The sequence below is a fragment of the Channa argus genome, chromosome 1, assembly GCF_033026475.1.
Source record: "Channa argus isolate prfri chromosome 1, Channa argus male v1.0, whole genome shotgun sequence".
NCBI classification, from domain to species: Eukaryota; Metazoa; Chordata; class Actinopteri; order Anabantiformes; family Channidae; genus Channa; species Channa argus.
In genome coordinates this window covers 8,000,726-8,016,626 of record NC_090197.1, presented here as the reverse complement: position 1 = coordinate 8,016,626, position 15,901 = coordinate 8,000,726, and the positions used below count along the sequence as shown (strand labels likewise).

General features: G+C 41.0%; 2 protein-coding genes across 4 annotated transcripts; one reads left to right on the top strand and one right to left on the bottom strand.

The window, feature by feature from the left end:
* Nucleotides 1-449: 449 nt before the first annotated feature.
* On the top strand, nucleotides 450-11,229 carry bmp8a (bone morphogenetic protein 8a). 2 transcript variants are annotated; one of them, XM_067479345.1, is made up of 8 exons: nucleotides 450-508; nucleotides 3,053-3,477; nucleotides 7,070-7,262; nucleotides 8,146-8,294; nucleotides 8,399-8,578; nucleotides 9,002-9,081; nucleotides 9,676-9,786; nucleotides 10,454-11,229. In XM_067479345.1, the coding sequence occupies exons 1-8, from the start codon at nucleotides 450-452 to the stop codon at nucleotides 10,601-10,603; spliced, it is 1,347 nt and encodes a 448-aa protein (XP_067335446.1). In that variant the 3' UTR covers nucleotides 10,604-11,229. The 2 variants fall into 2 exon arrangements, with proteins under 2 accessions (XP_067335446.1, XP_067335356.1); XM_067479255.1 differs by lacking the exon at nucleotides 450-508 and having other exon boundaries at nucleotides 1,548-3,477.
* Nucleotides 6,770-14,424, bottom strand: zgc:91910 (Zinc finger protein 706-like). Of its 2 annotated transcripts, none has more exons than XM_067479573.1 (4): nucleotides 14,325-14,424; nucleotides 12,688-12,838; nucleotides 12,223-12,351; nucleotides 6,770-7,232 (listed from the first exon to the last, which is right to left on the bottom strand). In XM_067479573.1, exons 2-3 carry the CDS (start codon nucleotides 12,820-12,822, stop codon nucleotides 12,256-12,258), a joined length of 231 nt encoding a protein of 76 aa, XP_067335674.1. In that variant the 5' UTR covers nucleotides 12,823-12,838; nucleotides 14,325-14,424; the 3' UTR covers nucleotides 6,770-7,232; nucleotides 12,223-12,255. The 2 variants fall into 2 exon arrangements, with proteins under 2 accessions (XP_067335674.1, XP_067335581.1); XM_067479480.1 differs by lacking the exon at nucleotides 6,770-7,232 and adding an exon at nucleotides 11,544-12,079 and having other exon boundaries at nucleotides 14,325-14,423.
* Between the last annotated feature and the right edge of the window lie 1,477 nt (nucleotides 14,425-15,901).

Sequence of the window (15,901 nt, the reverse complement as noted above, 5' to 3'; positions counted from 1 at the left end):
TTTGGTGGTTCCACCGGAGATGATGAGTCCAACCTCTGCAGCTGTGTGTACAGTCACTCCTTGTATTTTCTGTCCGCTCTCAATCCATCTCCACCCGTCCTCCCTGCAGCCCATCTGTCACCCGAGACCTCTCGATGATGACGGTCCTCGGTCTTTTCCACCACTCCTGTCTCCCAGGAATGTCATTTTTCATTTTTCGGTTGGGTTTATATGGTTTCTGGGGCACTCGGCTCCCTTTCATTCCCTCGTTTTTGTCACTCCTCCTCAGCTCGCTCCCTCTTTGTTCTTTCATGTCCTCTTCTTTGTCTTCTCTGACTGCTCTCGCCATTATCTCTCCAGACAAAACCTCCTTAAGTTGCAGATGTGCAGTGAGAAGAAGAAAAAAAAAAACATGATGGGAAGAGCTTTAATTTCTGGCATTTGGGACTCGCCCTTTCAGCCAGGACAAAATGAACCACGGTCAGTTTGGTTTGGTCAGTGTTATTCATGCCTTTCAAAGTGACCACACGTACCAGGCTGCTTTGAAGCAAAGAGTACACAAACACAAGCTGGCACAGGGCTCAACCTCACTACTATATTTGAGTCATTTCTTCCCTTCAGATTCTTTTGGTTCAAACTCACATGCCCTCTGTATTTGCATTAGGCCTGCTGCAGGGAAACCCAGTGATCTAATGAATTGCTTAACTGGAAATGGTCTTAGCATAATGCAAAACCTGCCACTTCAATTCAGGCTTTTCCAAAGGTGTTACTGTGGCTTGGACCACGCTTCATCGGAAGTTAAAATTACATTTTCCATTCCACTTTTATCCAAACCTCAGCTTCAAGTTTGAATTTAGAGCTTTGAACATGTAAGAAAAATATATACAATTCCAATAAAACCTTATTGAGACCCGAAAATCACGAAAGCCAATTTGGAAACTAAGAGAAATTACTGAATAGCTGCAGTTAATTCTATTGCTAGTGACAGTCAATACTGTCACTCAATTGGATAAAAGGTTTCGAAGTTTCCTTTGACCCCCGATCAGCTGATGAATTAAATTTGTCTAAAACAATTAGTGTTTAGCTGGAAAACTATCAGTATCACAGACAAGCACACTTTTCTCTCGATCTATCTACACTCACTGGCCACTTTGTTAGGTACACCTGTGCAGTCTAATGCAGTCCAGCACAGAAGTGGTTAGTAGAGTTGTACTGGAGTTCAATATAGAAAGAAGTGGTCCTAATGTTTAGGCCACCTCATTGACTTTAAACAGTGTGGCCAAAACATTGGGACCAGCTCGAACCATCGGTTTCAACCAAGAAACTGAGAAATTAGAACCTTGTAAAAGTAGAATTCATGGCAGAGCTGCTGTATTGGATCGTATTAGATTGTACAGGTGGTCATAATAAAGTGGCCAGTGAGTGTATATAGCTATAGATAGATAAAATATTAAAATATGGAGGGGTACTTAACCTAACTTTTTACCGGCTCTGTTGTGTTACACATTCGTGGAATAAGTAAACAATACTTTTACTCAAGTAAAAATAAAAATAGTAAAGTAAAATACAATTAAAAGTAAATGTTGCTTCTGTGACTGATCCTACAGATGATTCGGTCGGGGCGTATCATGAATTTTAGGAAATAAAAGGAAAAGTTGAAATTGATTTTTAAAAATGTCATATTTTTATATTCCTCTAAATGGCTGAATAATTGAATACTTTAATGAACCATCTGGAGCGTTGACGGGAAATCGCAGGAATAACTCTAAGAGAGGCCTAGATGCAGTGGAGAGATTTAAGTATAATTTGTCTTAAAATAGATGAACTACTTAACTTTGTGGGTTTGGGGCCCCAAACACAGTGACATTTGTAGAGAAATTAAACCCTCACACGAGTTTAACAGCATCAGGCCACTCGGATCTTTCCCGCCAAGCCGCTTGAGACTCTACGCTGAGTAGCTATGAAAGGAGGCAGTCATGAGAAGATGAAAAGATAGCTGGGTGGAGGTATGAAGGAGAGAGATGAGGTCTCCCAAAGAGACCACTGGGAGGGGTGATGGTGAGATGAGAGCAGGAGAGGCGGACGCTGGCAGGGAAACTCCCTCCTGGGTCTGAACAACTGTTCCACACTGCAGGCTTCATACAGGGGAAACACTGCCACTGCAGCACAGCACAGCTCTGCTCTCCCACTGTTTTTCGAAGAACACTCTCGCGTCTCACAAGGATTACAATCGGGAAACAATTTCCTGGAGTTATTGTTTCCATAATTGGATTATGGAAGACATCTGGATCCCCAGGAGACGTGTGGGTGGGGAGCAGCCTTGAATGGATGAATAAGTTACTCAAGGATGACTGAATAAAAGCTTCCAGCGGTGACTGCTCCACAGATCCTCGTGGGGTATCTGCCTGACTCACTGCAGGTGTGAACTTCTTCCTGATAGGGTCAAACTTGGAGCAACTGCTCATGGCACAGCTCTTGAATTTTAATTCCGTGGCACCTGCTCATCACTGAAATTGGTTTCAAGCAACTTCAAAGTGTGGACCAGTCTTTGTCTATATTCACAACACAGCTAAAATGCCCTCGCTCTCATTATCTCTGTTTGTTCTGCTGCACATCTGAGAGGTGGAGGAGATCAGAGGGTGAGGACTTTTCTTCTTCAAGATTAGAGAAGGTAGTAGAGGGAGAGAGGAAGGCAAAGGGGGGAGGGACAGATAAACAGAGGCAGTTTAAGGCGGTAAACACGTCCTGTCCAGAGCCAGCTCTCTTCTAAACACATCAGGCATAAATCAAGGCTGTATTTGTCTGTGGTGACTCCGGAGACAAGCTGGAGCGAGCAGGAGACGTGGAGTGTGGATGCCAGACTGGAAACACTGGAGGACAGATAACCCCGACTCTTAAGTCCGACTAAAAACCAGGATTCACCGACCGAGACGACTAAACCCGACCAAATCGCAGCTATGACCTCAGGTGTCTCCTACAGCTGCTCTTGTCTTTGCAGAAAGATGAAACAGCAGCACACAAGCAACAACTGCAGCAGGCTCTTCTTCCAGCAGCAGACCAGATCTGCCTTCAGACCCCACCGGCCTCTCCTCCACCTCAGGACCCTGCTCTTCCTGCTCTTTCTCTCCCTGTGGAGCCAGCAAGCGGAGGCCGTCGTCCACTCCAGCTTCAAACGGCTCAGTGGCCGCGAGAAGAAGGAGATGCAGAAGGAGATTCTCTCCATCCTGGGGCTGCCGGGGCGACCCAGGCCCCACCCGCCCCTGCGGCCTCCTTCCTCCGCGCCGCTCTTTATGCTGGACCTCTACCATGCCATGTCTGCAGATGGGGAGGAAGAAGGGAATGAAATTATTGTGAGCGGACCTGGCATGGGCAAGTTTGGAGGGGCAGAAAGGTTGGCTCACGTCAACCACGCAGCCCTGCCGACCATCAGCACACACACCCCGCCGCTGGGCACGGTGGTCAGCGAGGCCGACACCGTGATGAGCTTCGTCAACCTGGGTGAGTAGAGACTTTTTAACTTCTCCCTGCACCAAAAGTCCCACTTCCTCCCCTTAAGCAGCCAGTTCAAACAGACCAGGTGATGGGAAGGTGACCACGGAGTCACATGACCCGACTGATTAAGTAACAGCAGCAAACCACTTAAACCTTAAATACAAAACATTTTCATCATCAGCTCCAAACAGCGGTTCAGTTTTTTTCACTTTGTGGTTTGGCTACAAAATGTGCGTAAACTTGAGAGGATGAAATTATACTGTGTGTGAACTTGATGACACTGTCAGGGACAAGTTGGAGCTACCGCTTTCGTTCCTTTGAAGAGCTCCTCCAGCATTTACCCCCACAGAGGATTAAAACCATTGTCACAAGAGCTCAATCATATTGGACGCTTTAGGTTTCAGCTCAGAATTCCTAAAGCCACTGGTCCTACAGCCAAACTTGGCTGAGCAAGCTTGTCCCAGCACTTAGTGGATCCCTGGTACAAAGTTTGATGGATGTTCATCATCAAACTTTTTAGACTTATAATTATACTTGTCAGCAGGTAGTGATTGAATTATTGTCCATCTTCAGTGGATTTTAGTAGCTGGGTAAAGTTACTAGAATTGACCACGCATTCAATGAATTATTATTATTGTTGTTTGTCTTTTCGTCTTATCCCGCGAGTTAAAGGTCGCCACAGCGGATCATTGTCCGCATGTTGATTTGGCACAGTTTTTTTTACGCCTGATGCCCTATTTACTCAAAAAACAAAAAAACAAATGTGCTGGTCCCAGGTTCCATATTATAGACGTTTTCCACAGTTATTCATCTTAAATCATTCATCTGTTTTAAACAAAACTAAGCATTTTTAGAACAACTGTCATTTTACAGGCTACAGAACCGAATTCTTATTCAAAACACAAACCCTGTTTCCAGAAAAGAAGGAGATTTCGGTAAAAAAGCAATAAAAACTAACATCTGTGACAAAGTAGGAAGAAATAATTTTAGGGATTTACAGATGAACTTTAATTGGGTTTTGGTAAATACAAGTTGGAGTTTCTTTCCTGCAACAGACTCAAAAGCAAATATTTACCACTGGTTAGAACTGACGATATCGATTGTTGGCGTTTTGCGTGTGGAATATTTGCACATTGTTTCTGGGGGAAAATAAAAAAGACTTCCCCTTTCTAAACAGTCCACAGTCACTGTCGGGTTCTCCTTATCGTGATGTGCTACACATTTTCAGTAGGAGACAGATGTGGACTGCAGGCAGGCCGGCCCAGTGTAAGCTCCCTGTGTCTATGCAGTTGTAGATCGTGCAGAATGAGGCCTGGTCACGTCGCGGCGAAACATCCATCGACTTCCCTGGAAAAGATGTTGCTTTGATTGCAGTGTCTCTGAAATCTCTAAAGGCCTCCTCATCAGATAGATGTCCACAGAGAGACCAACGTCTCCTCTCTCCAAAGACCAGCTGAAACGTGGACAAATCTGTGCGTGAGGCTCAGAGAATTCGGCAGCGTTTCTGCACAGAACTGATGTAGACGAGTTTCACGTTGCACTTCTGGAGCGGCAGCGGACTGTGTTAAGAGGCAGTGGTTTTCCTAAGTGCTCTTAAGCCCGTGTGGCTTCATTCCTCACTGTAGCATGATGGTTTCTTATGAAGAGCCACCTCAGGGCTCAAAGGTCAAACACAAACACTGGCTTCTTGTCTTTGGCCTTTACACACTGAATTTTTCTTGGAGTCATAATTTTAGGTACTGTGGATGGTCCAAGACCTGAATCCTTTGAAATCCTTTTTGAATCGACAGATAGTTCTCTCATGAAGTTTAAACATCTTTGCAAATACAATTCAGTCGATCAGTGAAAACACAGGATGTCCGATAAATAAAATGTCGAGCAAACTGCACGTTTCTGTTAGATCCACACAGCAGCCTGACCGATGTCTATCTGTCAGAGCATAAAAATTAAACATCCTCGTCTCAATGGCTTCCTTCCTGCAGCTCCTCTGGAATGGGATGGTGATGTGTGTCTGCTTTACCGTGGGAAACATCATCTCCTCTCTCTGCTCGGGATCTTTGACGAATGTGCGTCAAATTAAAGGTTTCCTTTCAGAAAACTCTGCTCTGTTTTGGAGAAGAAAATGCACCCTGAAATTTATCAGTCAACGCTGCGAAAACACAGCATTTCATCCTCCAAACCACAGCAACTTTATAAGCAAAGGTGACTCACGCCTTTAATAGTGACCCACAGCCGTTCTTCCCTGCAGTGGTGGAGCTTTTATTTTATTGTGAAAACCTTTAGGCCTCATCAGATCTACACAAAACAACACATCACACAAGTCTGCACAACACTTTGCATATCACCCGGTATATTTAGTTTCTCTCCATGATGAATCTAATATAAGCATCTCGCTCATATAGGTTGAATCAAACTCACATGGGTGTGTGTCCCTACACATATGTAATGGAAAGACACAGCTGGTTAGAATTAAAGGCACAAACACACTGAAAAAAGATGCAAACGGTCCGGAGCGAGATGAAAATACTGCTATGGAGGGAGCGACTCTAAAAATACCAGGCAGGGCTGCAATTAGTGGTGTGTGTGTGCTGAGCAGCTGCTGCGGTTCAGGGCACTAAGTGTCTCTAATTACTGCAGTGTGTGTGTGTGTGTGTGTGTGTGCGTGCTGATATGAGCAAGCCCAGCCCATCGGGGGTGTCCTGTCCTTAGCATCTCTATTTACCATGAATTCACGTGTGTGTGTTCCAAACCACAATGACCAGAGCTGTTTCGTGTCCCACACACACACACACACACACACACACACACACAGTGTTGCTGTTTCAGTTCGTGTTCCGTGTAGGAGGGTGTGTGTTTTCCTAGTCATCTCTTCATTTACATATTGTTCTTAAAAAGGATGTTTCACTTGTGTTTTTCTAGTCACAGCGATGTTTCCGTTTTTGCTTCTGTTGGTTAAAGGTGGAGAAAACTCTGCAGACATGGAGGCTGACATGACCTTTACCCCTTCACCAAAGCACTTCCCTTTTATCCCGTGCGAGGCAGCATGAGCGTGAAAAAGAGCAAACGTCCCTCGTAAATCTTCTGCCTATAAAGTTCAAGCTGGTGCAAACTAGGTAGTGGATTGTGCACATAGTTGTGGTTTTGGACACGTTTGTGTCCATTATATTGCACTTTGGGAAATTCACTCACTGTCTTTCAAAGACTGTGGAGGGTGAAGCAAGTCATAATTTTCAGGTCATGTTCTTTCTTATCTATAAATATAATAGACGAAAATAGTGATTGTAAGTTCCCAGACTGCTCCTTCATATTCCGTTTTATTCAACAACCATTCTCAATCCTGAGCAAATTCACTTTTAGATCATATATGACAAAGACAGGTAACAAACACTATCACAGATCTCTAATATGTATTTCCATTTTAATAATTGTTCCTCTGCTCTTGTTGTCTAAATACTCATCCAAATGAATTTGAAAGTATTTACATAGTTTGCTTTCACAGCTTTAAAAATTCCAAACTCAGCCACCGATGCCCGTTTTAAAGTTCACTTTTCTGTTCTCACTATTTAGTTGTTCTTCTTGCTTGTATCCTTTCGTGCAGTGGAGCAGGAACGTGACCTCCTGCAGCCTCGACCGTACTGGAAGGAGTTTCGCTTTGACCTGACGCCGCTCCCTCAGGGTGAGACGGTGACCGCAGCAGAGTTTCGTATCTATAAGACGCTGACAGTAGGCCAGAGGGCAAACCGGACACTGCACATCTCTGTCTATGAGATCCAACGAGAGAACAAGCACAGGTGACCCCCGAGTTGCATTCTGTCCTCTTTTATTTTTGGTTATCAGAAGCCTTAACACTGCTTTGAAGTACATTTTTTACTGAGGTCTGTTTATAGCCGCTTCCCTTACACAGTCATCATATCACTTCTACTCTTTTTCCATTGACAATCTGAATCAAAAACCAATATTATTACTTGGACCATTGCCCATTTTTGTCAGCTATTACAGGCTTCAGCTTCAGTTCCCTGCGAGGTGTAAACACCCTTGTGTCAAAACTCAATAGAAACATGATGATTATAGGCCTTAAATTAACATTCACAACATATGGAACTTGTTTCTTTCCAGCTTGTGAGATAAGATGATCCAGACTCCAAAAAGTTTGTAGATTTGCATGAGAATAACTTGGACTGGTAACTTGTAATCTGTTTTACGGCTATGGATGCACTGTATTACTGAAGGAAAGGTCAAGAAGCCACAACCTCGGTATGACCAACGTGCAAAAATGACCAAAATAAGAAAGGAAAAAAAAAAAGAAAGACACATGGTGACTAAAAGTACACACAATTTGACTATAAAAAGATAGAAAATGACCAATAGAAGACAAAATATCAAGACAAGACTGGCAAAATGACTATAAAAATCAAAGTGAGAGCCTCATTACAGTCGTTTTCTCTTAATCCATCCATGCTGTAAAACTGTGCAGATCATACCGACCACCGGCCGGCTGTCTTTTGCGTTTCCCTGATTCACCTTAGCTTTTGTCCTGCGTTCACGGTATCCACATACTAACAAATGCCTTTAATGCAAAGACTTACGAGCATCAGAGGTAATTGTGGTAAATGTTTAAAGTAAAAAAAAATAAAAACATTTTAAAAAAGACTTTCATATGTTCTTTTCCCCCAGAGAGCCGGAGCTGATGCTGCTGGACATGCAGTCGGTGCCTGCAGGACAGGAGGGCTGGCTGGCCTTCGACGTCACCACGGCCTCCAACCACTGGCTCCTCCACCCCCGCAGTAACCTGGGCATACGTCTGTACGTGGAGACTGAGGAAGGTGGGTCGATAGCCCTGAGCAGTCTCCACAGAACTCAACCAAATCTAGTGTTAGTGATTTCTGTGCTGTCACCACTGCTAACGTGACAAACACTTTTCTTCCAGACCGCTCCCTCTCTGCAGGCTGGATCGGGTTGGTGGGTCGCAGGGGTCCTCGCTCCAAACAGCCCTTCATGGTGACCTTCTTCAGGGAGAGTCAGATCCCGTGTCGGCCGCCGAGAGCTGTCAGGCCTCACCCCCGAAAGAAGAAACCCAAATACGACCTCCCCCTTCCCAACATCCATAGTTAGGTTCCAGCCGCCCACAGTTTGTGGGATTACAGCTCTGAGTTTCATGCTTCTGTCCACTTCCATTCTCGAATTTGCGTCTATCAAGACTCGGTGCTTTAGTTTTTACATTTGGAGATGCGGAAACAACTTAGTATATCTTTGGAATAACCACCTTTAGCTATAATCTATTAAAAATGGCTGAAATTGGGACGTTACACAGATTTGTAATATTGTGTAACTCAACCTTGCTGATTTCTCTAGATTGTGGTTTGTGGACTCTATTTAAAAAACAATTTCTAAAGGCCACTTTAGTCACTTTTGTGTTGTTATGACTGATTAAATGATGAGTGCTTTGATAATTATTCCACAGAAAACATCGGCCTGTTCTCACTAAAACTGATGTTATTGTCTGTTTTTCTTTTTTTCCCTCCCTGTTCAGATCAGACGCCTGCTAACAACGGAGGTCAGCCCTGTAAAAAACATGAACTCTATGTGAGCTTCAGTGACCTGGGATGGAAGGTCAGAAGGTTTTAAACATCAGAACCACATAGCAAATATGTATTAGGCATTTTAGGCGGCAACAATCACAAAAACCTCAGCAAAATTCATAATGAAATTCATAGCTCTGAGCTTACTCTTAAATATGGAGCCAACTAAATAGTAAAGATTGAAAAAGCTTTATCAAGTGCAGATGTGACAGGATATTTAAAACATATAACACGTGTCATGGGTCCAATATGTTTTACCAACAAATGCAAAGTCTTGAAATTACTCTTCCTATTCATTTAAAAAAAAAATAAAACTTCTAATGAATCAGGTAAAATCATAGTGAGGTTACAGCCTTGTTTGTGAAGACCTGACTGCAAATGAATCATAGTTATAAAAATATATTTTCATAAAACTACTGTATTCTAAATTATCCATAATACTGCAGCTGACGCTCTTGAATATAAATGTATTTTAAAAAGTCATTCTGCCTGGTGCTTTTATATAAGTAGCAGTATACTAGAAGTATTTTTATAGTTCTGCATTGAGGTTTGGAATAGACAACTCAGTATTTAATTTCTGCATATTATACTGTGATGTTTCTTAATACATTTATGATTTTCCCAGGACTGGGTTTTGGCTCCCACTGGATACTCGGCCTACTACTGTGATGGAGAGTGTTTCTATCCTCTGGGCTCCTGTATGAACGCCACCAACCACGCTCTCATCCAGCAAGTGGTCAGTACAATGACAGACACACGTGACACTGTGGTGGCTTCATCCTGACGTCCCAGAATGGAGACTCCACAATAGGATGTAGTAGATGAGCCTAAACGCATTATGCAGTACTATTTGAAGTAAACCCTTCTGTACAGTTAACACACACATCCTACACGATCATTTCTGGGTCGGTGCCATTTGCTGCATCTTTTTTACTGTGAGTTGTGAATCTAGCGCCCCCTGCTGGAAGTTGTCGTGTACAAATTGTGTTTTGCATTTTGCTTCCCCTTCAATGCAATTTCAGCGTGAGGGGATGAAAACTAACCCGAACCTCGAATAAGAATAATTTAATAATGCACATTTAGTTTGGATAAATGTTCTTTCATCATCGGAACTAAGAAAACAGTTCAGGGGGTTAATACAAAAGTTATAGTACAATAATAATAATAATTCTATCTTTGCCGTTTTCATCACCATTGATACATTTCTGATGAAGGAACATTTGTATTTGCTGACTGTGCATCAAATATGTTAAAAAAGGCTTTGTTTTACTCTTTTGCTTGTTCAAAGTAAGGGAATGCAAAATTTTGCACGGGACTGTGCATATGAATACAGGAATATTCCTACATTGTTCTGAGACATGGTGATTAAGGTCTTTTAATATTAAATTTCACTGTTGTTGCAGGTCCACCTCTTAAAGCCTGATGAGGTTCCTAAAGCGTGTTGTGCCCCAACCAAGCTCAGCCCCATCTCCGTCCTCTTCTATGACGACAACAACAACGTTATCCTCAAAAAACATCGGAACATGGTGGTTAAGACCTGTGGATGTCTATGAGGTGCAGCTGAACAGCCTGAATGCTGGTTAAGGTGTAAAAAATGTTTTTTTTTTTTCAGAAATAAACTCTACAGAAACCTTTAAAGGCAAATAGGGAAGAGGGAGCAGAAATCTAGGTGTGTGTTTGACACATTTAGAATCAGTGACTGCTTGTCATTCATTAAATTAAGTGAAATCCATTGGATATTTGCCTGTGTTCAAACTGATACATATTCCATGCGTGACCTAAACATCTGAGAGCTGAAGATGTTTTCTGTACAACAATTGTGTCCAGTTAATGTCTAACACGTCTTTAACCAGCTAACATACCAGAACACTGAATGTTAGCACACTTTACTCACCAGTTATCAACTGTTTAATTTGATCTATTTTTGTAAACGAATAACTTTTCCATGTCTGCTTTATGAGAAAAGAAAATGTTACGTGTAATTTTAAAAATGGCAAATGATACTGGATGGCAGAACATGCCATTAATGATGCCTTTTTTTTTAATACAAGAAAGGAACGACGCAGCTGCTGTAACAACCCATTTAGTATATGAAGATGTTGATGTCATTGTAAACAATCAATAAAATGTCATTCTCATCACTGACGTAAACCACATTACTTCAGTGATGCAAAAATAATTGTTTTTTTGTCTTTGTTTTTTGGGTTTTCTGCTCTTCATCTTCTGAGATAATAAAACTACATTTGTGGATGTTTGATGCTAAAAAAAAACTAAAAAAATTTTAACCAACCGCAACTTGTCCCAGTAAAAATAAAGCTCACCGTTTTGAGTGTAAATACAAATGGGCTCCACGATGTCCACAAATTCGCAATATTGCAGAATATATTAATATTTCTCCTTATTTTGGACCACCACCTATTTGGATATCTAGCTATAATCCTGTCAGGAAAAGAAAAGAAAAAAAAAAAAAATCACCTGCGAAGACCCATCACATTAAATACACTGTTAAATTTATTGAAAAGGGTAAAAAAAAAAAAATTGACTGTGAACTCAATTTAATAAGGTTTTGTCTGAGCGTCTGAAGACCCAAAATAGGAAAGGCGTTAATTCCACATGCGCTGTAAATGAGTGATGGGCTGTGAATGCACCATCTATTCCTCTGGATGATAGTCTTTAATCTTTCTATGTTATTCCCATTTCTAGCTAGTATATACTCTGCCATTAGTCACAAAAAAATTTCATTCAGTGTTAGCACCTTGCTGCTGAGACACCCCCGCCCCCCCCCCCCCCCCCATTTGGAAAATCAAGGTAGTTGTATACAATAAATATAAAAAACGGACTGCTGGTGTACTACTGCTCCATCGTTATTGTTCTGTCTTAAACATACATATGTACGTACACAGCACATACACACAGCCTCCCCCCGCCCTCCCTTCCAACCCGCTGTCCATTTGAATACTGACGGGTCCCAGTGTTTGTCATCAACATACTTCAGGTGCCGCGTTTCAAAGTCCGTGGTCATTGTGTATCTGTAAGCAACAGTGTGGTTTTTAGCAGTTTAGAATTTTCAAAATCGGTTGTTTCTCAAAACTTGGCTGCACCAAATCTACAAGGGTAACGAATTCAGCAAAGACGTTTCCTAAAAACAGCAGCGCAGTTAGCTCAGTCTTACCCAGGTTCACATCCATTCCAGCCAGCAAGGCCTTTATGCCTGAACATCTGCCAACTCGGGAGGCATGGGGGACTTGGGGTGTTTGCTCTCAAAGTGCTGTTTGAAGGTCTTGGGGTCTGGCATCTGTGTCTGTAAAAGAAAAAAAAAAAAAGAATAAGATTATTCGTTTATTTTAACTTCTTAAAAAACATGATAATACACAACAAACAACTTATTAATATTCCCAAAGACCAACGGGTATGATAGAATAAAACAGGCATAGTCCATTTTATTCATTTCAAGCATGTTAAAACAGACTGAAAATATTTCTGTCTTAAGATCTTTTCTTATAATGCACCTTAGCAGGACCTTAGTTGGTCCTGATACAAAATCATAATCTGCCTGATTTATGGATTTATTTAAAGGACAAATTTTTAAGTTGAAAACCACTAAAACGTGAAATCAACTGCTACATGTTGCACTCACCCGGCAGACAGGACAGGTGTGGACCAGAGCGGCCTTAGCGGCAGTCTTCTGGTCAGCGCCCTGAGATTTCTTCTTCTCTGCTGCCTTCTTGGCGTTCTTCTGCTGGGACTGAATCTTCTGCTGCCCACGAGCCATGGCCCTCAGCTTCGACCTGCAAAAATAAAATATGAACGTTTACTACTTTAAAGCTCCAATCCTAAAACATAGCATCTGTTTCATAAAACAAAATGTTATAAAACAAAACCTTTTACGTGTTTTTTTTAAAAAAAGAGAGAGTCTAATTATAATATTGCTTCAATGCATGATACAGACAATACATTAAATTTGCTGAACCATGAACCTTTGTTCCCGTTTCCTGTGAAAACACTTACATTAAAAAAATGAATATTACTGTTTGTTTCTTTCCTGTAATGTCAATGACAGAATCCACCCACAGTCACACAAACAACAACCAAAAATATATGCAACATCGGTGCTGAGCCTCCTGAATGCGAGAACATTCCTGCAGCCAGTTTTGCTCAGCAGATCATTAAACGACAGCAGTTAATAGACCTCAAAATATTGATATAATTTAACAAACACAAAACTTAATACCAGGCAAATACAACAGCCAAGATAGAAGGTATTTCATGTAAAATACAGGAGAAATGTCCAGTATTTAATAAACTATGCTATTCTCTGCACAATAATATTCTCTAATATAACACTCTCTGAAAAATCACGGTAATCATAGTTGGTTTTTGTCAAAACAGTTTGACAGGTGAAGAATTAACTGTACTTTTAGAAAAAGTAGTTTGTCCTGCTGTTTAGAACTACAGCATTAGAACTGAAGCTAATGATTAACATTTTAAATACAAAATACCAAGAAATTAGTACAAACTACCGCAAACTAAGGTTACATCTTCAAATATATGCAAAATATTTTGTCGGGGAAAAACAAAATACATAAAAATCACATTTAACATAGTCACAGACCTGTTCTGTGTCACAGAGTTCAAGTTACAACTAGCTGTTGTAACTATAATTGTTTTTTTTTTTAATCTGTAAAATATTACGATTTGGTTAAAAAAATAAATATTTTTTTCCACTTTCTTCACTTCACTTTCTAGTTTTTTGTATTTTTTTACTGCTTTTTATTGACAAGCTGCAATTCTTTCGAACCAATTCCAGCTAAAAATGAAACAAAACATTAGATGACACTGTCACAAATGGCCTGGATTCAGCGAAACCGGAGTCAGAAAGCGGATCTGAGCCGTCAAACGGGCCCTTTAATCGGTGGTTAGCTCCTGACCTACGGAGCAGGTACATGCAGCATTCACGTGCTTCGCTGGGCTTGAGGAAGGGGGTTTTGGGCTAAAGGCCACATTTAAGGTACCTTTCTACAGGAAGACAGACTCAACTACCCCCCGGGATCTGCTCCCAAGCTGGGGGCTCTTTCCCAACCGGCGCCGCCTTGCTAACGCGGCTAGCTCCGCTAAGCTAAGACGGCAAAGCTTACATGTGCCATCGATTTACTACGCAGGACATTGTGGCTGGGAGTTCAAACAAGGCAGACTGGGACGTAAAACCGTGCTATCGAACACCGCACGAGGCTGTAAAGCTTCACAAGTAACAATTTCGTTTCCAGGCACATTTACCTTCGGGATTAGACTCTCTCTCTTCGCTTTGTCGTTGTCTTTTGTAACGTCAGAGGAAACTCTAAGGAGGTGGGGTTTTTTTACAACGTCATATCCGGTAGAGACCTGAACAGGAACCGAGCAGCCCCCTCAGCAGAACTGGAGCTGAACTGTCTTTACATGGAGCTTTGACACTCGTCCGCTTGAGAAGACGTTTTCATAATTCATAGACACGACTTTGTATAATTGTACGTCTTAGTTTGAAAAGAGATTGTTACATTATTCTCTTTGTTATTCTATAATTCTTGTATTTCCCATCTGTGAGCCTTTGCATTTTAATAGCACATTTTATGCTTTTATTTTAATGATTGCGCTTAACTTTACGCCATGTCCTTAATTATATGATTGCTACAGCAGGATTTTACTCACGGCCCAATAAAAATATTTGTTCACCATCTTGTAATAACGAGAAGCATTTCTCGTTAAAATGACATTTTTACTTGTCTTTACAAGATACTTAAAAAAATAAAAATAAAAATAAACCTCTCAAAAGTCAATCCTCCTTTTTAAGATTCTGCAAGAACTCTTGCGAGATCTTCTTTTAAGCATCAAGAAAATAAAAAATATTTTAGCGCATGCTATTAGTGTTTACTAATAAGCAAATTTTATTTTAGATTGCAACATAAACCAAAGTTAAATATATGCTTAGTCATGGCACAAACCCCGACCTGATACTAAAAAGTGAAGGTACAATTCCTCATCTGGGGATCTTAAATAACTACAGCAAATATTTTACAGTAGCCTAATCTATCAAAAAGCTGTTGAGGCAGTTTGATCAAATTCAAAAATGAAAATCTCATGGTGAATGTTCAGGTGAAACTCATTAGAAAGTCAGTGGATCACCAAAGCGATTAAAGATGGCCCTGTGGTGACCAATGGGTGTACAGACTTTGAATAAAACAAAAAGTTACTTCAAGCAATGAGTGAACTTTCCCAACAGAAAAATTTTAAGACTTTACATGTTTTTTCCCACAGGAAAATTTTAAAATGCCTTGTTCAAGACTATACACGTAAACAATTGTACTGCAAACAAAAAGTACTGTGCAGCTTTTATTGAATGGCATCTCTGGACCACTTTATTTTCCATACGATTACAACAACACAATTGTACTGTGGATTTACCAAGGTTCATTTTGATTAACATGATCCCTCTGGTCTTGTTCCACAGATAAAGGGAAGCGTCCATGCACAGTTGAGATCGTTCCAGCGGTGATCATCTAAGAAGGAATCAACAGCAAAGCCTCATTCTTCCCATTTGCATTTTACATATAGGTTTAATACATGGTTGGTGCTTTGTTCAATCTTTCCTGTTATGAGTTGGATAACAAACTGAAACATTTAAAAAAGAAACAAAAAACAAACACCTTACCTGAATAGTTTATTTGAAGGCACAATTCATTTCCCCAGTTATTGTTGGGCTCTCCTCTGGCCCAGTCTTGGAAAAAAAACTTTGAACCATCACTCCAAAACCACTGCCAAGTCTATAAAACATGCACATAAAAAACAGAAACTATTTTCCCCCTTTTTTTAAGATGGGT